The sequence below is a fragment of the Rhamphochromis longiceps genome, linkage group LG12, assembly GCF_057381845.1.
Source record: "Rhamphochromis longiceps isolate RC_006_pf linkage group LG12, R_longiceps_female_GT1.1, whole genome shotgun sequence".
In the NCBI taxonomy this organism is placed as follows: Eukaryota; Metazoa; Chordata; class Actinopteri; order Cichliformes; family Cichlidae; genus Rhamphochromis; species Rhamphochromis longiceps.
Window position 1 is genome coordinate 45,945,126 of NC_140568.1, and position 18,661 is coordinate 45,963,786.

Below are 18,661 nucleotides of genomic sequence, written 5' to 3' on the forward strand. Positions count from 1 at the left end.
TGTTCAAACTTTGTTTGGGGGTCAGGATCAGGGGCTGTGGGTGGCTGTACATACAGCAGATGTCCTCACAGAGACAGCGATATAAACGTGTGTGTGTCAGCCTGGCACACAGTCGCAGTATGCACGCTATGTACTCGGCATGCCAACTCAGCCTCAGCACTGCAATGCAGCGCTGTGCATTTGGCCAAGTCATGCCACACACACACACACACACACGCACACACACACTGACACACACACACACATGTGCAGTGATGTGTGTGTGTGTGTGTGACAGCCTACATGTGTGTTTTTAGCGAGTTTTCATGAGTAATGTTCAACCTTGCAGTGTGTTCTATGTAATGCATGCTCGCCCGCCCCTCTCTCTCTCGTCCTCTGCAGGGCAGTTAGCCGCATTAGCTCCCTCGCTGTCCTCAGATGACTCCTCCTCCTCCTCGGCTGTCTGCTGTGTCTCTGCCTCCCCCTCCTCCCTCCCCCCCTCCTGTGACACACCAGACGATGCGTTGACTGAGCGCAGGAGAAGAAGAAAACCTCTCCCAGCCAGCCGTCCTGCCTGCTGCATGGAGGAGAAGCAGAGGAGGAAGAGGAGCAGAGAGGAGGTAAGGAGGTGTCTCACTGTCTGACATCCGTCCTCCACTGGCTGTCTCTCTGCTGTCTGTCTGTCCCGGCACTCTGAAACTGTCTGTTTAACCTGTCTGTCTGTCGCGCTGTCAAACTCTGTTCCTCACTCTGAGCTGTCTGTCTGTCTGCTGCTCCGTAAACAACAAAAACACTGAGCTCAACTCTGAGAACCACTCACCTGGAATCAGCTGTAGCAGACTGTCCCAAACTCTGCCGGACTACAGTGGACTGTGCAGGACTCGGCTGGGTGGTAACAGACTGTCCTGAGCTCCTGTCCACTGGGGACGATTCTGCTGGACTGCAGGTGACTGTCCTGAACTGTAGAGGACTATAGAGGACCCTGCAGGGTTGTAGTGAGCCGTAGAGTGCCTGGCTGGACTTCAGCACAATATTCTGAACTGTAGTGGTCTGCAGAGGACTTGGTTGACTTTAGCAGAGTATAGAGGAGTCTGCTGGATTGTAGATGACTGTAGTGGACATTAGTGGACTGTACTGGACCCTGCTGGGTTGTAGTGGGGTGCGGTGGACTTGGTTGGACGGTAGGGGACTCTGTTGGACTTTGGTAGACTGTCCTAAAATGTAGTGGACTATAACAGACTGTGTGGGATTCTGATAGACTACAGGAGAACTTCCTTGACGATGGATTGCAGAGGACTCTTCTGGACTTTAGCAGACTATACTGAACTGAAGTGGTCTGTAAAGGACTTGGTTGGACTGTAGTTGACTCTCATGCACCATAGGGACCGGTTCTGGACTACAGTGGACTGTGCTGGATTCTACATGACTATAGTGGACCATAGTGGGCTGTACAAGGATCTGCTGGACTGTAGCACTGCAGAGGGCTCTGTTGGACTTGAGCAGACTATGCTGGGCTGTTTGAACTGTAGTGGAGTTTGCTGGACTTTAGCTGAGTATGTTGGACTATACTGGACCACAGGTCTGGGTCTGGGTCCATGTCTCTGGCCATTATTTATTTATAGTGAGTTCATGGATGATTATGTCAAAACTGCACACAGAGTTCTGCTCCCTGAGTTTAGTCTTTCAGGCAAAATCATGCAGGAGAAGCTTTGAAAGCCCCTCATTGGACACAGACTTTAGCTTTCTTGTCTTTAAGAACGCAAACGTCATCGTGTTATCACATGAAAATAAAACCCTCCGAAACACAAGGTGTCACTGTGAGGCTGTCCCAGCACTGACACGCATTCAGCTTTACATCTCTGCAGCAGCGTGGAACTTTCTGTGGAGATGATATTAGACACAACACATATGCTTTTACATTTCATCATGTTTAGCCTGGAGGACAGCAGACACTTTGAACTGGAACATAAAGAACATCAGCTTTTCTCTCACTAAAGGACAAACACTGCTTCAGGATTAGGGATGGGTATTGATGAGATTTTCACGATTCCGATTCCATTTTCGATTCTGTTTAACGATTCGATTCTTTATCGATTCTTTTGAAAAAAGGAGAACACTAAGGTCGATTAGCTTAGAGCTTTGTTTTATATCTTCTCTTTGAACAAGGTAGAAATTTAGGAGTAACATGGCCTTACAAACCCAACAGTGAGATCTTAAGAGATCCAGCCTACGGCTCTTCAATGGGGTGTCACAGGGTCCCCGGGGAAAACATTGTAAATGTAAAATAATAAAATAAATATTCTTCTGTAGCAATAACAAAGTATACCATAAATTATTCTGTAGCAATTACACAAGAATATCCAGTAATGTCCCTGCCTACAATTAAACACATTCACTTACTGAAAATCATCTGCTGTGGCAAACTGCTGCAAGCCTTTGACCACAAACTGAGTCACTGCTCGGTGACATTTGTCTATCCTGCCTGAAAGGAGACGCTACCGGTAGCCTGCAGCGAGAACTGCCAGCATCTGAGCCAGACTCTGTCTCATCATGGTCACTAAATGCACAGTAATGGCAGATAAGGCAGATCGTGCTAACATAATATGCACTGTTAGCTGATTATTTACCTGCCGCATTAACGGGAGAGGACGTGCAAACGTTACCGCTGCTGCTGGGTTGAGATTCACGAGTCGAGCGGAATTAAAAACACGACATTCATTTAAGGTCATCGTGTGTTTTGTGAGCAAATGCTTTTGCATATTCGTAGTGTTTCCTCCCTTAAATGAAATATCTACTTTGCAAGTATTGCAAGTTGCCCTGTTGTCATCGGTTCTCATAAAGTATAACCAAACTTTTGAGCGTTTGAGCCGCTTAGGCGCCGTGTTTCCTGCCAGGTAAATGACGCTCCGCAACGTGGTGACGTCATTCGGGGCGACTGGAATCGATAAGGGAATCATTTGCAAAAATGGCAAACAATTCCAAGGAACTGAAACAGTGGGAACCGGTTCTCAACAAGAACCGGGTTTCGATACCCATCCCTATTCAGGATCTTCAATTCAGTTGATATAGAGCCAGTTCATAATAACAGTCGGCTCAAGGTGACGTCTCAAAGCTACACTTCAGAGTAACAAGTTACATTGTTTCTCTGTATTCCCAACGTTTTTGGAAAGCTGAGAAACAAAAACAATTTAGAACAAACTTTAAATTAATAAGTTCGTTAAATGATCTCTGACTTGACCAAAGTCTGGTTAGTGGCAGAAGCGAATGAGTGTTTTTACCATTTAGCCTAAAACATTACACCAAAGGAAACACGTGAGGAAACTGATGCTGAACACATCTGATTGTGCACATTTCATTCATGCACTAAACAAATGTTCCCATCTTTTTGTTAAAATCGGTACAATTTTAAAGGTTTCATACAGGGTGTCATCTGCATATACACACACCATCCATTCTTTATGTAACAACAGTGGATCTGGTACTGATCCCTGTGGAACACCAGAACAAAACACCTTCAGCTGAAAGTCAGCTGCAGTTTGAATGAAACACTTTCCATGTAAATATAGTTTCTTACTGACAGCTTGAGTCACAGCGGTCCCTCGTTTATTGCAGGAGTTACGTTCTAAAAATAGGTGAAGTAGCAGCTTTATGTTTTACAATGATTATAGATGTTTTAAGGCTGTAAAACCCCTCACTACACACTTTCACACATTTCTCTCTTGTTTAAACACAAAGTTCAGACCTTTGTAGAAAAATAAGTTGAGTATTATAGAATGAAACCGAAGATCAAACCCTGTTTTCAGGTCTAGAACACGGGAGTAGAGCAGCTGTCAGAGAATTCAACATCAATGGATCAATGGTACGGAAGTAGAGGAAGCAAGAAGAATGAGTTGAGTAAAGTTTGACTGTTTTGTTTCGCTTAATGTGCCTTATAGTCCGAAAAATACGGTAACTTCTAACTTCCTTTAGCATTAAGCAGAAGTCCAACTTTCTGTGCGACGGTTAGCATCTTCCTCTGCCTTTGGGTGCTACCACAGGAGCCTCTGACGGTGCAAAATGTTTCATCGACATTGTTGTGTTTGCTGGGGAGAAAACTTACAAACATACAGCACAGCAATTCAGAGTCACACTGCTAGTGATCGAAGATTTATGTAAATTTGACAAGCTGAACGCGTGCTGTACTGTACAGGAGACACAGCATGGAGGAGATTGACAGTGGTCTGCAGCCAATCAGGATGCAGAACACAATGCGCTGTAAGAAAAACAAAACAAAATAAAAAATAAAAAGCAAAGTTGCACAAAAAAAATCTGGTAAACAGCGAGGCCGCAAAAGGCGAACCGCGTTATAGCGAGGGACCAGTGTACTTCATGGTTAATAAATACAACCTCTGGCAGCTCATACATGGCCATCAGAGCAGAGAAGCAAGGATTTCCTTTTCACCGACTCGTTCGTCTAATGGCTTTGTTGTTGAATTTATTTCCAAATTAAATGTTTTCCAACTAATGAAGAGATATGAGACAAGTTCAGGCAACAAACAAGAAAAGAGAAGAAAACAGGGAGTAACAAATGCTTGAACTGCAAAGCTGTTTCATTAGTTCAGATTCATTCAGAATAGCAGAAGTGTGATTTTGGAAGTAATCCCAAAGGACGTCCCGTCTGTAGATGCAAAGTCATATAAAGTTTGAACAAAGATGCAACTTTTCAAACAGCGCGTCCCTTCTCTCACCCCACCTGCCGTAGCTTTGCCCACACGTTGGCATCACTTTACTGTAAATGCAGCGTTTCTGATTCGTGCTCAAAGCTGACTGAAGGTAAACCCTTAAATCGCTACACTGTTCACTACAGTGACTGATTTTAAAACAACCAGAATTTCCAAACTAAAGGCAAAACAGGAAAAATAAAACCCTCCGTGGCTTCACAGCTGCCACTGACATGACCTGATCACGTTTGTCAGTAATGATACGTCATCCTCTCTGAATCGTTTGGTTCAGAAACAACGGCCCTGTGATGGAGACGCGCTCAGCACACCATTTGCGCTGTGGCTCCTCCTCCCGGCGTGCCGAGGTGCCTCACCTCAAATATTTCTGACCGAACCCTCTTGTGAGACACTCACTGTCTTTCCACAGACGCCAGCCGAAGCGGTCGCGATGCCCCTCGTCCGTCAGGCCGACCCGGCTCGATGACTCACCCGTGAATGCATTTCCTTACAAAGCCTCCATGTTTGTGAGACTTTAGCTCAGTGTGTTAGACACTGATGCGTCAGACTGAACGCTGCCTCCTGATCACATGACTCTCAGCAAACACCTCTGTCTGCACGTCACCTGTTTATTTACCCACACCTCCACGTCACAGACAAACAGCTTTGAGCGTGACCTAGAGATCCAACCACTCAACAGAAAGTGTGCAAAAACCTTCACTTTCTTCTGATTGATCAATTTCCGGAAGCTTGGCGAGGGGCAGCTTCGAGATCTTCGACTGTGTAAAAGCGAAGAAGTAACCTCGTCACTCGGCAGCCGTCATAAGTGCATCTTATTTTGAAATGATAACTAAATGCAGCTTCATTGAAAAGGTCGCGAGACAAAGAATCATCAGTCATAACTAAAAACACTGAATTCCCCAGAAACCAACCATAGCGTGGCTTTCTGAGATGATGTCACTTTGGCGTTTGTCACTCTCTGATCACCTGATGACGCCACAGTGACATCATAATACAAAAACTGTATTTTCAAGCTTCAGCGTCAGCATTTGAGCCACCGCCATGTTGTTTTTTCAATCCAGAGGTGACCACATCTGGGTGACGGAGCAGAGTGGTCAGTGATGATACCGGCAACATCCAATCAAAATCCTCAAATTTCTCTAAACTGAAGCTCCGCCTTCTTAGTAAAGGTGAAGAGCTCAATTTTTAGCCATATTTAATTTGAATATTGAACACTTTGACATTTACTATACAAAATAAAAAGATAAGTTCTTTACACTGAAGTCAAAGACTCTTCGAGCAGACACCTCGGCTCCTCTCTGCAAACATTATTTAAAAGTCTGACCACTCGTTTTGGGTCTAAATCTTACCTGAGCGATAATAAAGCTTCATGAACTTCGACTAGAACCTGTGGTCAGTTTGACTTTTTCTCTCTGCACTCAGACTTACAATGAAAACAAAACTGAAAGGAATATTTATCTCCAACGTGTTTTTTAAACAGACTCGATGAAACGGCTGTTCGATCCTTTAATGGGTTTAAATAAAGTTATCTCAGGTTTGAATGGGTGCACCTGATGTTTCTGACGCCCTGTGTTTGAGCGCGCTCAGTGTTTTTGTTTGTTGGACTCTAGAGGCGCGCCGCAGGAGACGTTCGGCTGTCTGCAGCAGGTTGGAGGTTTTCCTGTTGCCCTGTTGGCGAGCAGGCGTGGGTTAAACGTGTCCTCGGTTTGTTCTGTGGGCACGTGAGATGCCGTGAGGGTTTGACCTCTCCTCCTTTTGTCTCCCTTTCTACATTTCAGCTGTTTCTCTGGACCGAGCTGATCTGCATCTTAATGATTGACCACCTCCTTCTCAACCTGAACCCCCCGCCTCCTTGCTGACCTTTGACCTCACTGTTTGTTCTGCACCAGCATTATGGACCTCAGACTTTTTGGAGGAACTTTCTGCAGCATCCCCGACACCTAAACGCCCCGCTGTCTGCATCCGTCAGCCCAGCTCTGGCTCATCAGGACCGTCATCAAACCGCCGTCCACTTCCCGTTGCGACCTCAGCGAGCCGACGGCCACCACCATGTCGGAGGGGCTGCTACAGGTGGAGATCCCCGACTTCGGCAGCAGCGTGTTGGGCAGCCTGAACGAGCAGCGGCTGCTGGGTCACTACTGCGACGTCTCCATCCTGGTGCAGGGTCAGGCCTTCAAGGCGCACCGGGCTGTCCTCGCTGCCTCCTCGCTCTACTTCAGAGACCTGTTCAGCTCTGCGGCCGACTCCTCCTCTTCCTCTGACTCCTCCTCCCAGGCGGTGTTCGAGCTCCCGTCCTCAGTGACGCCGATGTGTTTCCAGCAGATTCTGTCCTTCTGCTACACGGGGCGCCTCAGCATGGCGGCCAGCGAGCAGCTGGTGCTCATGTACACCGCCGGGTACCTGCAGATCCAGAACATTGTGGAGCGCGGTATGGAGCTGATGATGATGAAGGCTTCCTCTGCCTCCTCACCGCTCTGCTGTGACTCACAGGTGGGTCTAAACAGAGGTTAGTGGGAGACAGCAGCATCTAGTGGACATCAGGAGAACTGCAGCTGCCACAGGAGACTGTTTATGTGTTTTTCTTCTCTTTGTAACTGTATTTAAACGTTTGTGTTTACAGACAACCTCAGCAGACGAGCTCGGGGGCTTTGACACTCAGACGGCCCAGCAGCAGCAGCAGCACGGCGCCCCCCAGCTGCAGGAAGTGAGTCCAGACCAGCCGGCGTTGAGCCCCGAGGAGCTGCTGCTCGCCGTCAGCAGGATCAAACAGGAGCGAGCTGACACGCCTCCTGCAGAGGAGGCCGGAGGAGCAGCAGGAACAGGAGGAGAGGAGACCAGGTGAGGAAATGGCTCAGAAATGTTTTCTCAGTGTTGGAAAGATTATTCCAAACCGAGTCAGAGATGTCTGCCCAGTCCAGACGCAGAGGGTGGAGGACCGCCCACCTGTTCAGTAACCAGACGGAAAGAACAAATGATGCTTTATGTGTGTGTCATACATGATGTATTTATCTCGTATCACACGCTTATTTAACGTCTGCATGGATGACTGCAGGAAATCTTCAGGGAGAATTCCCACACGTGCTCTCCAGGCCTCTCTCACCTCGGATGGGACGACTTCCTGCGCTGCTGAACTGAGCTGTGGATCCAACACTTCACTGTAATGGAAGCAATGGGGGAGACAGTGTGGCACAAACACACCCACTTCATTCAGGAGATGACAGGGGGGAGGGTCTACTTTGTGAATGATGAGCCGATGACCAATGAGGGTGCAGGGTCACAAAGTGGATAGATCCATCTTTTATATTGTCAGGTTTTTGCCTGACTAACTCTACGTATGAAGTTTGATATTGTGTATGAGGCGACCTGGATTAAATATACCTTTGTACCTGTGACTGATCCCTGAGATTTGAATCCCAGATAAATGGATCCCACCCTCAGCTGTGTACCCGGGACCAGTGCTTGGACCTTGATGAAGGTTTGTGATGTCATTCTTCTCCTGCTGGTTCTCTCCTCAGAGTGGACATTGCAGCAGAGCTCCAGTCCTCCAGGAGCACGGCTTTGTGTTACCTGAGTGCAGGTGGAGGGCTGGTTCCGGGTCTGCAGTCCTACCTGCTGGCAGGCGGGGGTCGCTCCAGTCCAGGAGGATCCAGTCTCCCCACAGACTCTCCCCCATCCCACCCACCCACCGAGGAAGAGCTGGAGGAAGATTACTACAGCAACGCTGTACACCCCGGACTCTATCAGCACATCTACGGACACCCCGGAAACCCCTACAGTGAGTATTTATCCACCACCCAAATCAATATCAATTATACATCACAAAATAACAAGAACAGCTCCTCACGGTGCTTTATATTGTAAGATAAGCAGCTTATAATAATGCAGAGAAACTCCAACAATCACATGACCCCCTATGAGTTGGTGACAGACTGGGATAGGCTCCAGCCCTGCGCCACCCTGAGAGAAATAAGAGGAAGAGAATGGATGGATGCAGTAAAACGTTGGAGTTCAGTTTAATACCTCATGTAAAACAAAAAGGCAGTAATTGATAACAGAAGTCACACGGCCACTTCCTTTGAAAGATATGCAAAACATTTTCTTTTTTATTCAAATAGCATCCTGTAAACAGGGGCTCCGGTTACCCAGTTCTCCTGTTTCCAAGGATATGTTTGCTGCCCTGAACTGATTCAAGCACGTCTGTAGTTCATTTTTGGTCACTGACCATTTCAAAGTGATTAGAGAGAACCCCCCCTACAAAAGCATTTGAGCCAGCCACGCTGAGGAGAAATGACACATGCTAAATAAGTTGTTGTCTTGAGTTAGCAGGGCCTACGCTACCTTCTGCACCGGCTACAGGGGCCTGGCTAGCTACGGGTGTTTCAAGGATGCCGGAGTCTCCAATTCAGTGATCCTGGCCTCCAGAGCTCCAGACAGGCTGCATTTATTACAAGTATCATTATGGCTAAAGGAGGCTGAGGAGTAACTGAACAAAGTGCAGGAGGAACGGGTGAAGAGGCCATGCTAGCGAGTCAGCTACAAGCTAAGCTAAGCTAGCAAATCCTTAAAGACAAAGTGAGTGAGGGGCCGAGCAGCGAAGACACACAGGACACAGGAGAAATGTCTCCAAAGTGGGATTTTTCTTATTTTATCCTCTAAAAAGTTTAAAAAGACAAAGTTCAAAATAGAATTAATGGGCCCGTAAAAGAGGTCAGCTAAATATAACTCTACTCAAAAAGCGACGTACAGAAACGTAACTACCCAAACAAAGGAGACACAACTTAACTCACAAACTGACCTAAACACAAACACACAGCAGGGTAACCTTTACGGGGTTTGGCCAAACCGTTTACACACAACAGGGGAAACAGAACAAACACCAATACTAACTAGACACAAAACAGCATTAAACCTAAAACAGTCGTGTTGCTGACAAGCACATGGGTGGTCCCGCTGGTCACACCGTTTACCCAGACAGGAAACACCTCCCCAAACCAGGTAACTCAAAGAAACAAAAACATAATTAACATAAAAGAATATATTTAGAAACCCCACACAGTGCTAATATGTGCACTTTATAATATCACTGTTAGGTTTAAGTTTAGAAATGAATGAATAATATGACTGAAATACATGTTTACCTGCAAACCAGACTAATGAGGTGAGTGTGTGGACTGATTTCAGCCATCACACAGTCACTGACACTGTAAGGATGATGTGTGTGTGAATATGTGAAGATTACACTATGAAGTAAGACGTTAGAGGGGGTTAAGGTTTTGGGTCCTTTTGTCCTAACAGGACGATTACCATGGTGACGATGTAAACGTCATCCTGTGGGTTCTCTGCCTTTTTGCTCGTTTTCTATGTTTTTAATGTCACTTCATTGACTCCCCAACAGGACTTGTTAACCTTCAGCTCATACAGGCCCCACTGATGTCACATATTAACTCAAACAGGTGAGTTTTAGTCATTTTACTTCCTGGGATTCCTGACACTCGCTCCCCTCCCTGTTTCTCATTGGTTCAGTCCAAGAGAAGATGGAGATGCTCCCCCTCCCATTGGCTAATGAGCGTCGGCCCTGCGTGCTGGTTGGTCGGGACAACATGGCACTTCCCGCCAGTCTGATCAGTCAGATTGGGTATCGGTGCCACCCGTCACTCTACACCGAGGGAGACCCAGGAGAGAAGGTGGAGCTGGTGGCAGGTAGGACAACAGAACACCTGTCCAACTGTATCTCAGACACCTGTAACCCAGCGTCATGTGACACACGCTCCCCTCTGTGTTTGTGTGTTCAGGTTCAGGTGTGTTCATGACCCGAGGTCAGCTGATGAACTGTCACCTGTGTGCTGGAGTCAAACATAAGGTGCTGCTCAGGAGGCTGCTAGCAACCTTCTTTGACAGGTGAGCTCTTACCTGGGTGAGTCACATGGATGCAGCAGCTTAGTTTACAGAAAACATAAAGGTTGTGGTGCCGTGTGGCTGGTTTAACTAAACCAGGATTAGGAACTAAAGGTAAGTTTGTTGAATCCAGGTATTTGATTTTCCTGTTAAAGTTTAAAGAATCAAACATTTATTTTTTCTGTTTTTAGGTACCTTACATATCTGATGAAAGTTTTAAAAGTATTGCTACAAACTAGAGATGGACCGATCCGATATTACGTATCGGTATCGGTCCGATACTGACCTAAATTACTGGATCGGATATCGGAGAAAAATAAAAAAAATGTAATCCGATCCATTAAATATCACGAAAGCACCTCACAAAACTTGCAACACGCCGTAACTCACCTCAGAACGTTAGCACTTCGGAGCAGTATGCATCACGTGATAGAGCGGCTGTGGCATGCGGGACCTGTCGGTGGTCTGGATAGCATTTGGAGCTTCGCTAGCAACCCGGCATTTCATCTCCGACAAAGTTTTCCCGAGAGAAGTAAAGCAAGTGTGTAAGTCCATCTCTGAATGTTTGTAAAGCATTCCTGCGTTAAGCTTAACAAGCGACTGCCTCTCCGGCTGCTACTTCAATCATGAAACTGCTTAACGATCAGCTGATCGGCTTTTCTGTCCCGAGTCCGTGTCTCTGGTTTGCTTTTGGCCCACTTTGCACCAGAAAGAGGAAATCAGCGGCTGAACAACAGCAGCACGTTTAAGCTTGATCAGCTGTTGTTAGAATGTATTTAATATTACTTTCTACACCAGGATCTTTTTCTACGTAGCTGACGGCTGTAACTGTGCAGGGGCGCATCTAGCAAAGTTTAGCCAGGGGGGCCGATAGGGCATTAACAGGGAAAAGGGGGCACAAAGACATACTTTTCTTTCTTATTCTCATTTAAAATGTCTAGCTTTTAATAAATAATTATCTGACACCCAAAGTTTTAATTTGATGTAAAATGAATAGAAGTCAATTACTGTATATAGTGACTATTAAGTCTAATATATATACCCTAGTAAGCTATAGTACTTTTTCCTTTGGGAAGGTACCATCTGTGCAGTCTGCAATTTTGTTGAAGAAAGATGTTGAATCTATTTAATATTTCTTGAAAAATAATTGATTTCTGTGCATTTTTTTTCCACACTGCATCAAATTAAGGTTGATTACGTCGATTAAGCATCATGAGGTGGAGCGTGAGGGGTGGTTCCCTATTTTTTATTTATTTATTTTTGTTGTTGCTGGGAGTTGGAACCCTATTAGTTAGGTTGCTTAATATTTACGCTAAGTACTCTTTAAAATACCAGAATAGGGAGGATGGTGTAGGCTTAAGTTTATTAGATTGATCAGTATTGCTGAACTATGAAATATTTTTTTTTGCATACAGGTATAACAGAATAGCTTTAGTGTAGTTGTTGTTTTAAACTTGAGTATGAACTTATACAAAATGCAGCAAGATATTAAAAAAAAAACCAGTTTTGTTGATTAAAAAACACTATATCGGATTCATATCGGTATCGGCAGATATCCAAATTTATGATATCGGTATCGGTATCGGACATAAAAAAGTGGTATCGTGCCATCTCTACTACAAACATGAGATTACTTTGAGTTTCATGAGTTGCTGGTGTTTCCTCAGCACAGATGGACAGAAGTGTTTATGAAATCATTGATGAGCTGATGCTACGCGGGGATTTCCTGATGTTTTACTTTATGCATCAAGCAAAAATCAAATTCTATGCAACAGTCTCTGACTGGAAGAAATGTGTTTAACATTTAAACTTGGGCTGGGCGATATGGCCTAAAATTCATATCGCGATCAGTGTTGGTCAAGTTACTTGAAAAAAGTAATCAGTAACTAATTACTGATTACTTCCCCCAAAAAGTAATCCCATTACTTTACTGATTACTTATTTTCAAAAGTAATTAATTACTTAGTTACTTAGTTACTTTTTAAAAACACGATTTACAACCTGAAGAGGTGATAAAGCGATAGATCTTTCAGCCCAATTCTACTTTTTCTGCATAATCCATCATACAAAATGTAATCAAATGGAAAAGTCTCTTTTTAAAACTTGTTTTATTAGTTTTAATCTTTTAACTTTATGCATCAAGCAAAAATTTAATTATCTGCAACATTCTCTGACTGGAAGAAATTAGTTTAACATTTAAACCTATTTTCTGCACATTCCAGCACATAAAATAAAATATTTTTTGTGTTTACACTCAGTCTTTCAAATAGATGCAAGTAAAACACAGCAGAAAATAAATAAAGTCAAAGACTCAGCGGTCCTGTTGCTCTATTTTCACCTGTAAAGCAGGAGTGGGGCAGGCGGAGGTTTACCCTGGTGCAGGTGTGCGGCGGTCAGTGGAAGAATCCGCGAGTTTCTCTGTGAGTTTCCCATTACGTCGTAGCTACTCGGTGCTTGTTGGAAGTTTAGAGGTTTTTTCGCTGTAAAAAGAAGTTTTCTTCCCACGCACAACGGACACTAATGTTTTTGTCACTTTTTATGGAATCAAACTCAAAGTAAGGTCAGTACTTCCACGCTTTAAACGCTGCACGCTCATACTCTCTCTGCACTCGATATATGATCCATTGTTGATCTGCACACAGCTGTCGTCACGAACGTCGCACTCGCTTACGTCACTGTCATGAGACATTCTCGCAAAAAATCACGGCTTTAGTAACGCAGTAACGCAGCGTTCCTACGGGAAAGTAACGGTAATCTAATTACCGCTTTTGCGATAGTAATCCCTTACTTTACTTGTTACTTGAAAAAAGTAATCAGATTACAGTAACGCGTTACTGCCCATCTCTGATCGCGATATAACTTGAAGCACATGCAGTAACGATATATATCACGATATATTCTTTTCTTCTGTATAACGCATTTTCCACACTATAAGGACTTAAAATCCTTTAATTTTCTTAAAAATAGAGAGTGTGCCTTATGTATGAATTCTGGTTGTGCTTACTGACCTCTAACCGATTTGGGCAGAAATCTGTTAAAAATGTTTTAGTACAACTTTGGTAAGCTGCACTGTTTGATGGATGTCAGAGCATTACGCTGCCGTAGTGAGGAGCTTCACGTAGTAATCTGGGTCCAAAACTCCGTCCTCTTCAGGTCCCAAAGTCAAACGAACACTGAGAGTTAAAAACTGTCTGAATTCTTTCATCTTTAATTAAATCATCAGCGTTGCTGCTTTATCGGGTGTAACAATTAATTTTAACATCCATGAAAACAGAATTTATTAAATTTAACGGAGTTAGAAGTTAACAGGAAGTTAGCTCGCTAGTTTCCACCTAAACATTTCATACCATGTTCTGACAGAGAGATTTTTGAAACTAATTCAAACGTACAGCTCTGCTACCACTTCCAACATAAATGAAGACAGAAAACTAAACAGCAGTGGCGTTTGTAGGGTTACTGAAGTTGGACTACCTGGTATATGATGTTGTGCTACGTGATTGCTAGCGACACAGCTATGTTAGCATAACATTAGCACAGTGAAGCTGGAGGGTGAACTTTTTTCCACTCGATAAAAGTTAACGTGAGGGATTCTGGTGGTCAGGGACAAATGCAGTCGCATAGCAGGATGCTGTACACGGGCCAAACTTCAGTCAGGAGAACAACTGAGATTATTCATCCACAATACGAGGTTAGTTATTAATATACTGCAACAACATGGGAACAGAACAGCTGCAGAGAATTCAGCATTAATGAATCAATGTTACAGAAGTGGAGGAAGCGCAGTTTTTGGCTTTCCCCATATTTCAAAAGTGCTTCATCTCTTTGCTGTGACTGTCGGCATAATTTGCAGATGATAATGGTTGTAGCCGCTGCAATGCTTTCGACCAAAACAGGCGCAGCTTGATGACATCACCAACATGCGCTATCGCGATAGAGCGGTATAGTCAAAATCTCTATCGTTGGCCAAATTTATATCGTTTCTATCGTATATCGTTTCTATTGCCCACCCCTAATTTAAACCTATGTTGTGCATATTCCAGCATATAAAATAAAATCATGTTCAGTGTCAGGTTGTTTTCTGAACACCATGCTGCCAGCTTCAGGACTTCCTCTCTGTAGGCTGCCTCGTCTCCCTTTGAGATGAGTCCGTGGTGTCATCAGCAAACTTGATGATGAGATTGTTGTTGTGGGTCGAACTGCAGTCGTGGGTGTAGAGAGAATACAGGAGGGGGCTCAGCACACAGCCCTGTGGGGAGCCGGTGCTCAGTGTGCGAGTGGAGGAGAGATGGGGGTGGAGCCTCACAGTCTGGGGCCGGTTTGTGAGAAAGTCCTTTATCCAGGCACATGTGGGGGGAGGGAGGCCAAGAGTGACCAGTTTGATGATGAGGATGAAGGCTGGATGAAGGCTGAGCTGTAGTCCACAAAGAGCAGTCGGATGTAGCTCTGCCGCTGTTCCAGGTGACTCAGCACAGCATGGAGGGCGATGGCGATGGCGTCTTCTGTGGATCTGTTCGTGCAGTATGCAAACTGGTGGGGGTCAGATTCTGGGGGGAGGTAGTCCTGGATGTGCTGAAGGACTAGTCTCTCAAAGCATTACATGATCACCAGCGTGAGGGCCACAGGGCGGTAATCGTTCAGGCTGGTGATGGGAGACTTCTTCGGCACTGGGATGATTGTGGCTGATTTTAGACAGGATGGGATGGCTGCTTGATCCAGTGAGAGGTTGAAGAGTCTGGTGAAGATGAGGGTGAGCTGGTGGCCACACGCTCTTAGCACCTTCCCAGGTACTCCGTCTGGACCGATCGCCTTCCTGGGGTTCACTGCTAGGAGCACACGTCTGACATCGTGCTCTGTTACAGTGAGTGGAGCGGTGCAGGAAGGTGAGGATGAGGATGGGAGCAGGGCTGAGGCAGATGAGCGCTGCTGTTGTGGTGTTTCATAGCGGGCGAAGAAGCTGTTTACTTCCTCTGCCAGCTGCACACTCAGGTTTTCTGCTTTCACATCCTCTGTGGTTGATGATGTCTTGTGCCACACCTCCCGTGTGTTGGTGCTGGACAGCTGGGACTTGCAGCTTCCTTTATGGTCTGTCTTAGCTTTTTTGATTCCCCTTTTCAGGTCAGCTCGAGCAGCCATGTACAGAGCTCTGTCACCTGACCTGAAGGCGGCGTCACAGTTTTTGAGGAGTGATCGGACCTCGCTGGTCATCCAGGGTTTTTGGATTGTATAATCCAGTTTTGAGTTCCCTCCCCAGACGCCTTAACGCCCACTCACATCCTGGGCCATCTGACCTCAGGAATTCGCATGATAAGGTGGGGCCAGGTTTCACAATGAGCTTACCTGAAACTCTGGCTGATTGGGACCCACACCCAGTTTCACACCTTGGCTCAGGCAATTAGAGGATCATCAGGGGGTCCTTTTGTCCCTCTGTGGGGGGAAACTCCCACTAGGTTTATATCTGGGACTCTCCACCATTTGACCTTAGAACTGAAGAAGCTTCTCGGATGAGAGGTGAAACGTCTTCAAGCAACTTAAAGAAGTCCAGACGCTTTTCTTTGCAAGCTCCTTTGACTACGATGACCTGGATGACTGAGAACCTTCACAGACATATGGTCCAGTCCAGGGCCTGGCACTGTGTCTGGGGGGGGGGGGCGTAGGCTGGGGAGAGCAGGAGAGAGAGGTGGTCCGACTGGCCGATGTGGGGGAGGGGCATGGCTCTATATGCATGCTTGATGTTGGAGTAAATATGATCTAGTGTTCTCTCCCCTGGTGGGACATTTGACGTCCTGACAAACCTTTGGGAGTCACCTGTAATTATGTTCGATGTTTAAGAACTTCCCCCCCATGAGCCCTGAGGCCCACAGTAATGTTAGAGCGCACCTGCTGATGTTTCATTGACATACAAATGCCTTTGAAAGGCGTTTTTACGCCGACGTCGTTAATGACCATGTGAACTGATGGATGACCTGTGTGTCACGCGTGGATGAATGTCTGGATTTGTCCTGATGTGTGTCGATGTGAAACCTGATGGTCAGAAACTCACGTTTATCAATCAGTCATATTTATGTGCCTCTAAAACGCTTATCGACCCAGACGCTGTGACATCATCAGACACCATGTGGCCCGGGGCTGTATGAGATCTTCCAGAAGCTTCTGACAGTCGGCAGCAGCTGCTTTACATAACAGCTCAGTCACACGTCTTGGAGTGGGAGGGGGAGGGGAACCTACAGCTGGTATAGGTGCTGATTGGGTTGTTATGGTTTCCATAGAAACACGCTGGCCAATAGCTGCGGGACAGGGATCCGCTCCTCCACCAATGATCCGAGCCGGAAGCCCCTGGACAACCGAGTGTTAAACACTGTCAAACGTAAGACACACACAGACGCGCCGGTTCAGCTATCTTAGTGAGGACCTTCATTGACATAATGGTTTCCCTAGCCCCTTACCCTAACCATTAAAAATGAATGCCTAACCCTAACTCTTACCCTAAACCTAAACATAACCTAATTGTAACCCTGACACTAAAACCACAGTTTGAGCTTCAAAAATGCCTTTAAATTTGGGAGGACCGGTGTGTGTCCTCGATGTTTGTGTTCTCTGACTGTTGGTTCTCACAAGTATAGTAGAATGCAGATTTCGGTCCTCACAAAGATAGCTAGACAGGAACACATGGACACTCTCACACACACACACACACACTGTGAGTCATGATTTCTGCCTTTTATTGTATTTTAAAAAGTATTGAGATTCTCCCCCCCCCCCCCCCCTCCCTCCTCCTCAGTGTACTGTCAGAACTTTGCTCCTAACTTTAAGGAGAGCGAGATGAACGTCATTGCAGCCGACATGTGCACCAATGCCCGCAGAGTCCGCAAACGTTGGCTCCCAAAGATCCAGTCTCTCCTCCCCGAGGGCCTCCCCACCTCTGCAACCTCCCACCCCCGTAAGGGTAAGAAAGGAGGAGCAGGTGGAGGAGGTGGGAGTCAGGGGGCAGAGTCGGTGGCACAGTCCAGTGGAAGCCCCTTTGAGCTGGACCTGCGGCAGCTCAGCGCATCCTACCTCGGCCTGGAGGCCCCGCTGTATGCTGAGCGGCGCGAGAGGGAGGCAGCAGGGGAGAGGGAGAAGGAGGCCCCAGCCACCCTCCTGCCTCACCTGCAGTTTGCTGGGTCCCGTGGAGGAGGAGGGGCCAGCGGGGGGCAAGTGGAGGAGGGAATGATGGGAGGTGAGGCGGAGGGGGACGGGAGGCTACAGACTGAACAACCGCCAGACCTCCCCCTCTCCCTATCCTCCTCCTCCTCTTCCTCCTCATCCTCCTCACACCCTTCCCCCCAGCCTGCGGAGCCCGCCCCTCCTCACAGGGCATTGGCTGACACAGATGAGCGAGGGGTGGAGCCTCTGGAAGACAGCCAATAAGCTTTCTAATGCATCTGCCTACCTGTATGTAAATAACACAATAGCTACCTGTCCCCCCACCCGTCTGTCTGTCTGTCCTCTCGTCCGTCTACCTGTGTGTTCCCCTACCTCACTACCTGTCCACCTGTCTACCTCTCTGCCCCGTCTGTCTGACTACCTGTCTGTCTGCTCGGCTCTGCTGCATGCTAACAGCCTCCTGCAGTCCAGCACACAGGCCCATAGCAACAGGACTGATGATGATGATGATGATGATGATGACGATGATGATTATACTCACTCTGATAACAACAATAAAGCTTCTTGATAATCAGATCTGCTGTTTCTGTTTGATTTGTGCACCAAACAAAGTTTCCAGAAGTTCAGAGGGAACCGATATGCTAACACTACAAAGAGCTGCTAAAACAATACGCTAGAAGAGTAAAAAGACACGTTTATACACAACACATGCTGAAATAGTACAGATGTATTTGAAAACTACAGAAAATAGTTAAAGACTACAAAAATCAATAAAGTACCACAAAGTAATGTTAAAAAAGAACCAAAGCACAAGAAATATTAATACTACTGTAAAATGCCAAAAGATTACAAATGTACAGAAAATACTTAAATAATTAAAATACTCTAAAGAAATGTAAAAAAAAAAGATAAAAGATGACCAAAAT

The 18,661-nt window shown here is 45.9% G+C and overlaps 2 protein-coding genes across 2 annotated transcripts in view; one reads left to right on the forward strand and one right to left on the reverse strand.

Moving 5' to 3' along the window:
- The window catches only part of LOC146658272 (uncharacterized), a 187,718-nt gene extending 170,741 nt beyond the window's left edge, over positions 1 to 16,977 (reverse strand). The window contains exon 1 of the mRNA XM_085426660.1: positions 14,064 to 16,977. Within this exon, the coding sequence (XP_085282786.1) occupies positions 15,186 to 15,797 (612 nt within the window). The 5' untranslated portion in view covers positions 15,798 to 16,977 and the 3' untranslated portion in view covers positions 14,064 to 15,185. The remainder of the gene's footprint in view (positions 1 to 14,063) is intronic.
- On the forward strand, positions 418 to 18,316 carry LOC146658281 (nucleus accumbens-associated protein 2-like). The gene is made up of 8 exons (XM_085426658.1): positions 418 to 599; positions 6,476 to 7,187; positions 7,318 to 7,535; positions 8,213 to 8,472; positions 10,221 to 10,397; positions 10,490 to 10,595; positions 16,859 to 16,956; positions 17,371 to 18,316. Exons 2-8 carry the CDS (start codon positions 6,747 to 6,749, stop codon positions 17,997 to 17,999), a joined length of 1,929 nt encoding a protein of 642 aa, XP_085282784.1. The 5' UTR covers positions 418 to 599; positions 6,476 to 6,746; the 3' UTR covers positions 18,000 to 18,316.
- The last annotated feature ends 345 nt before the right edge of the window (positions 18,317 to 18,661 follow it).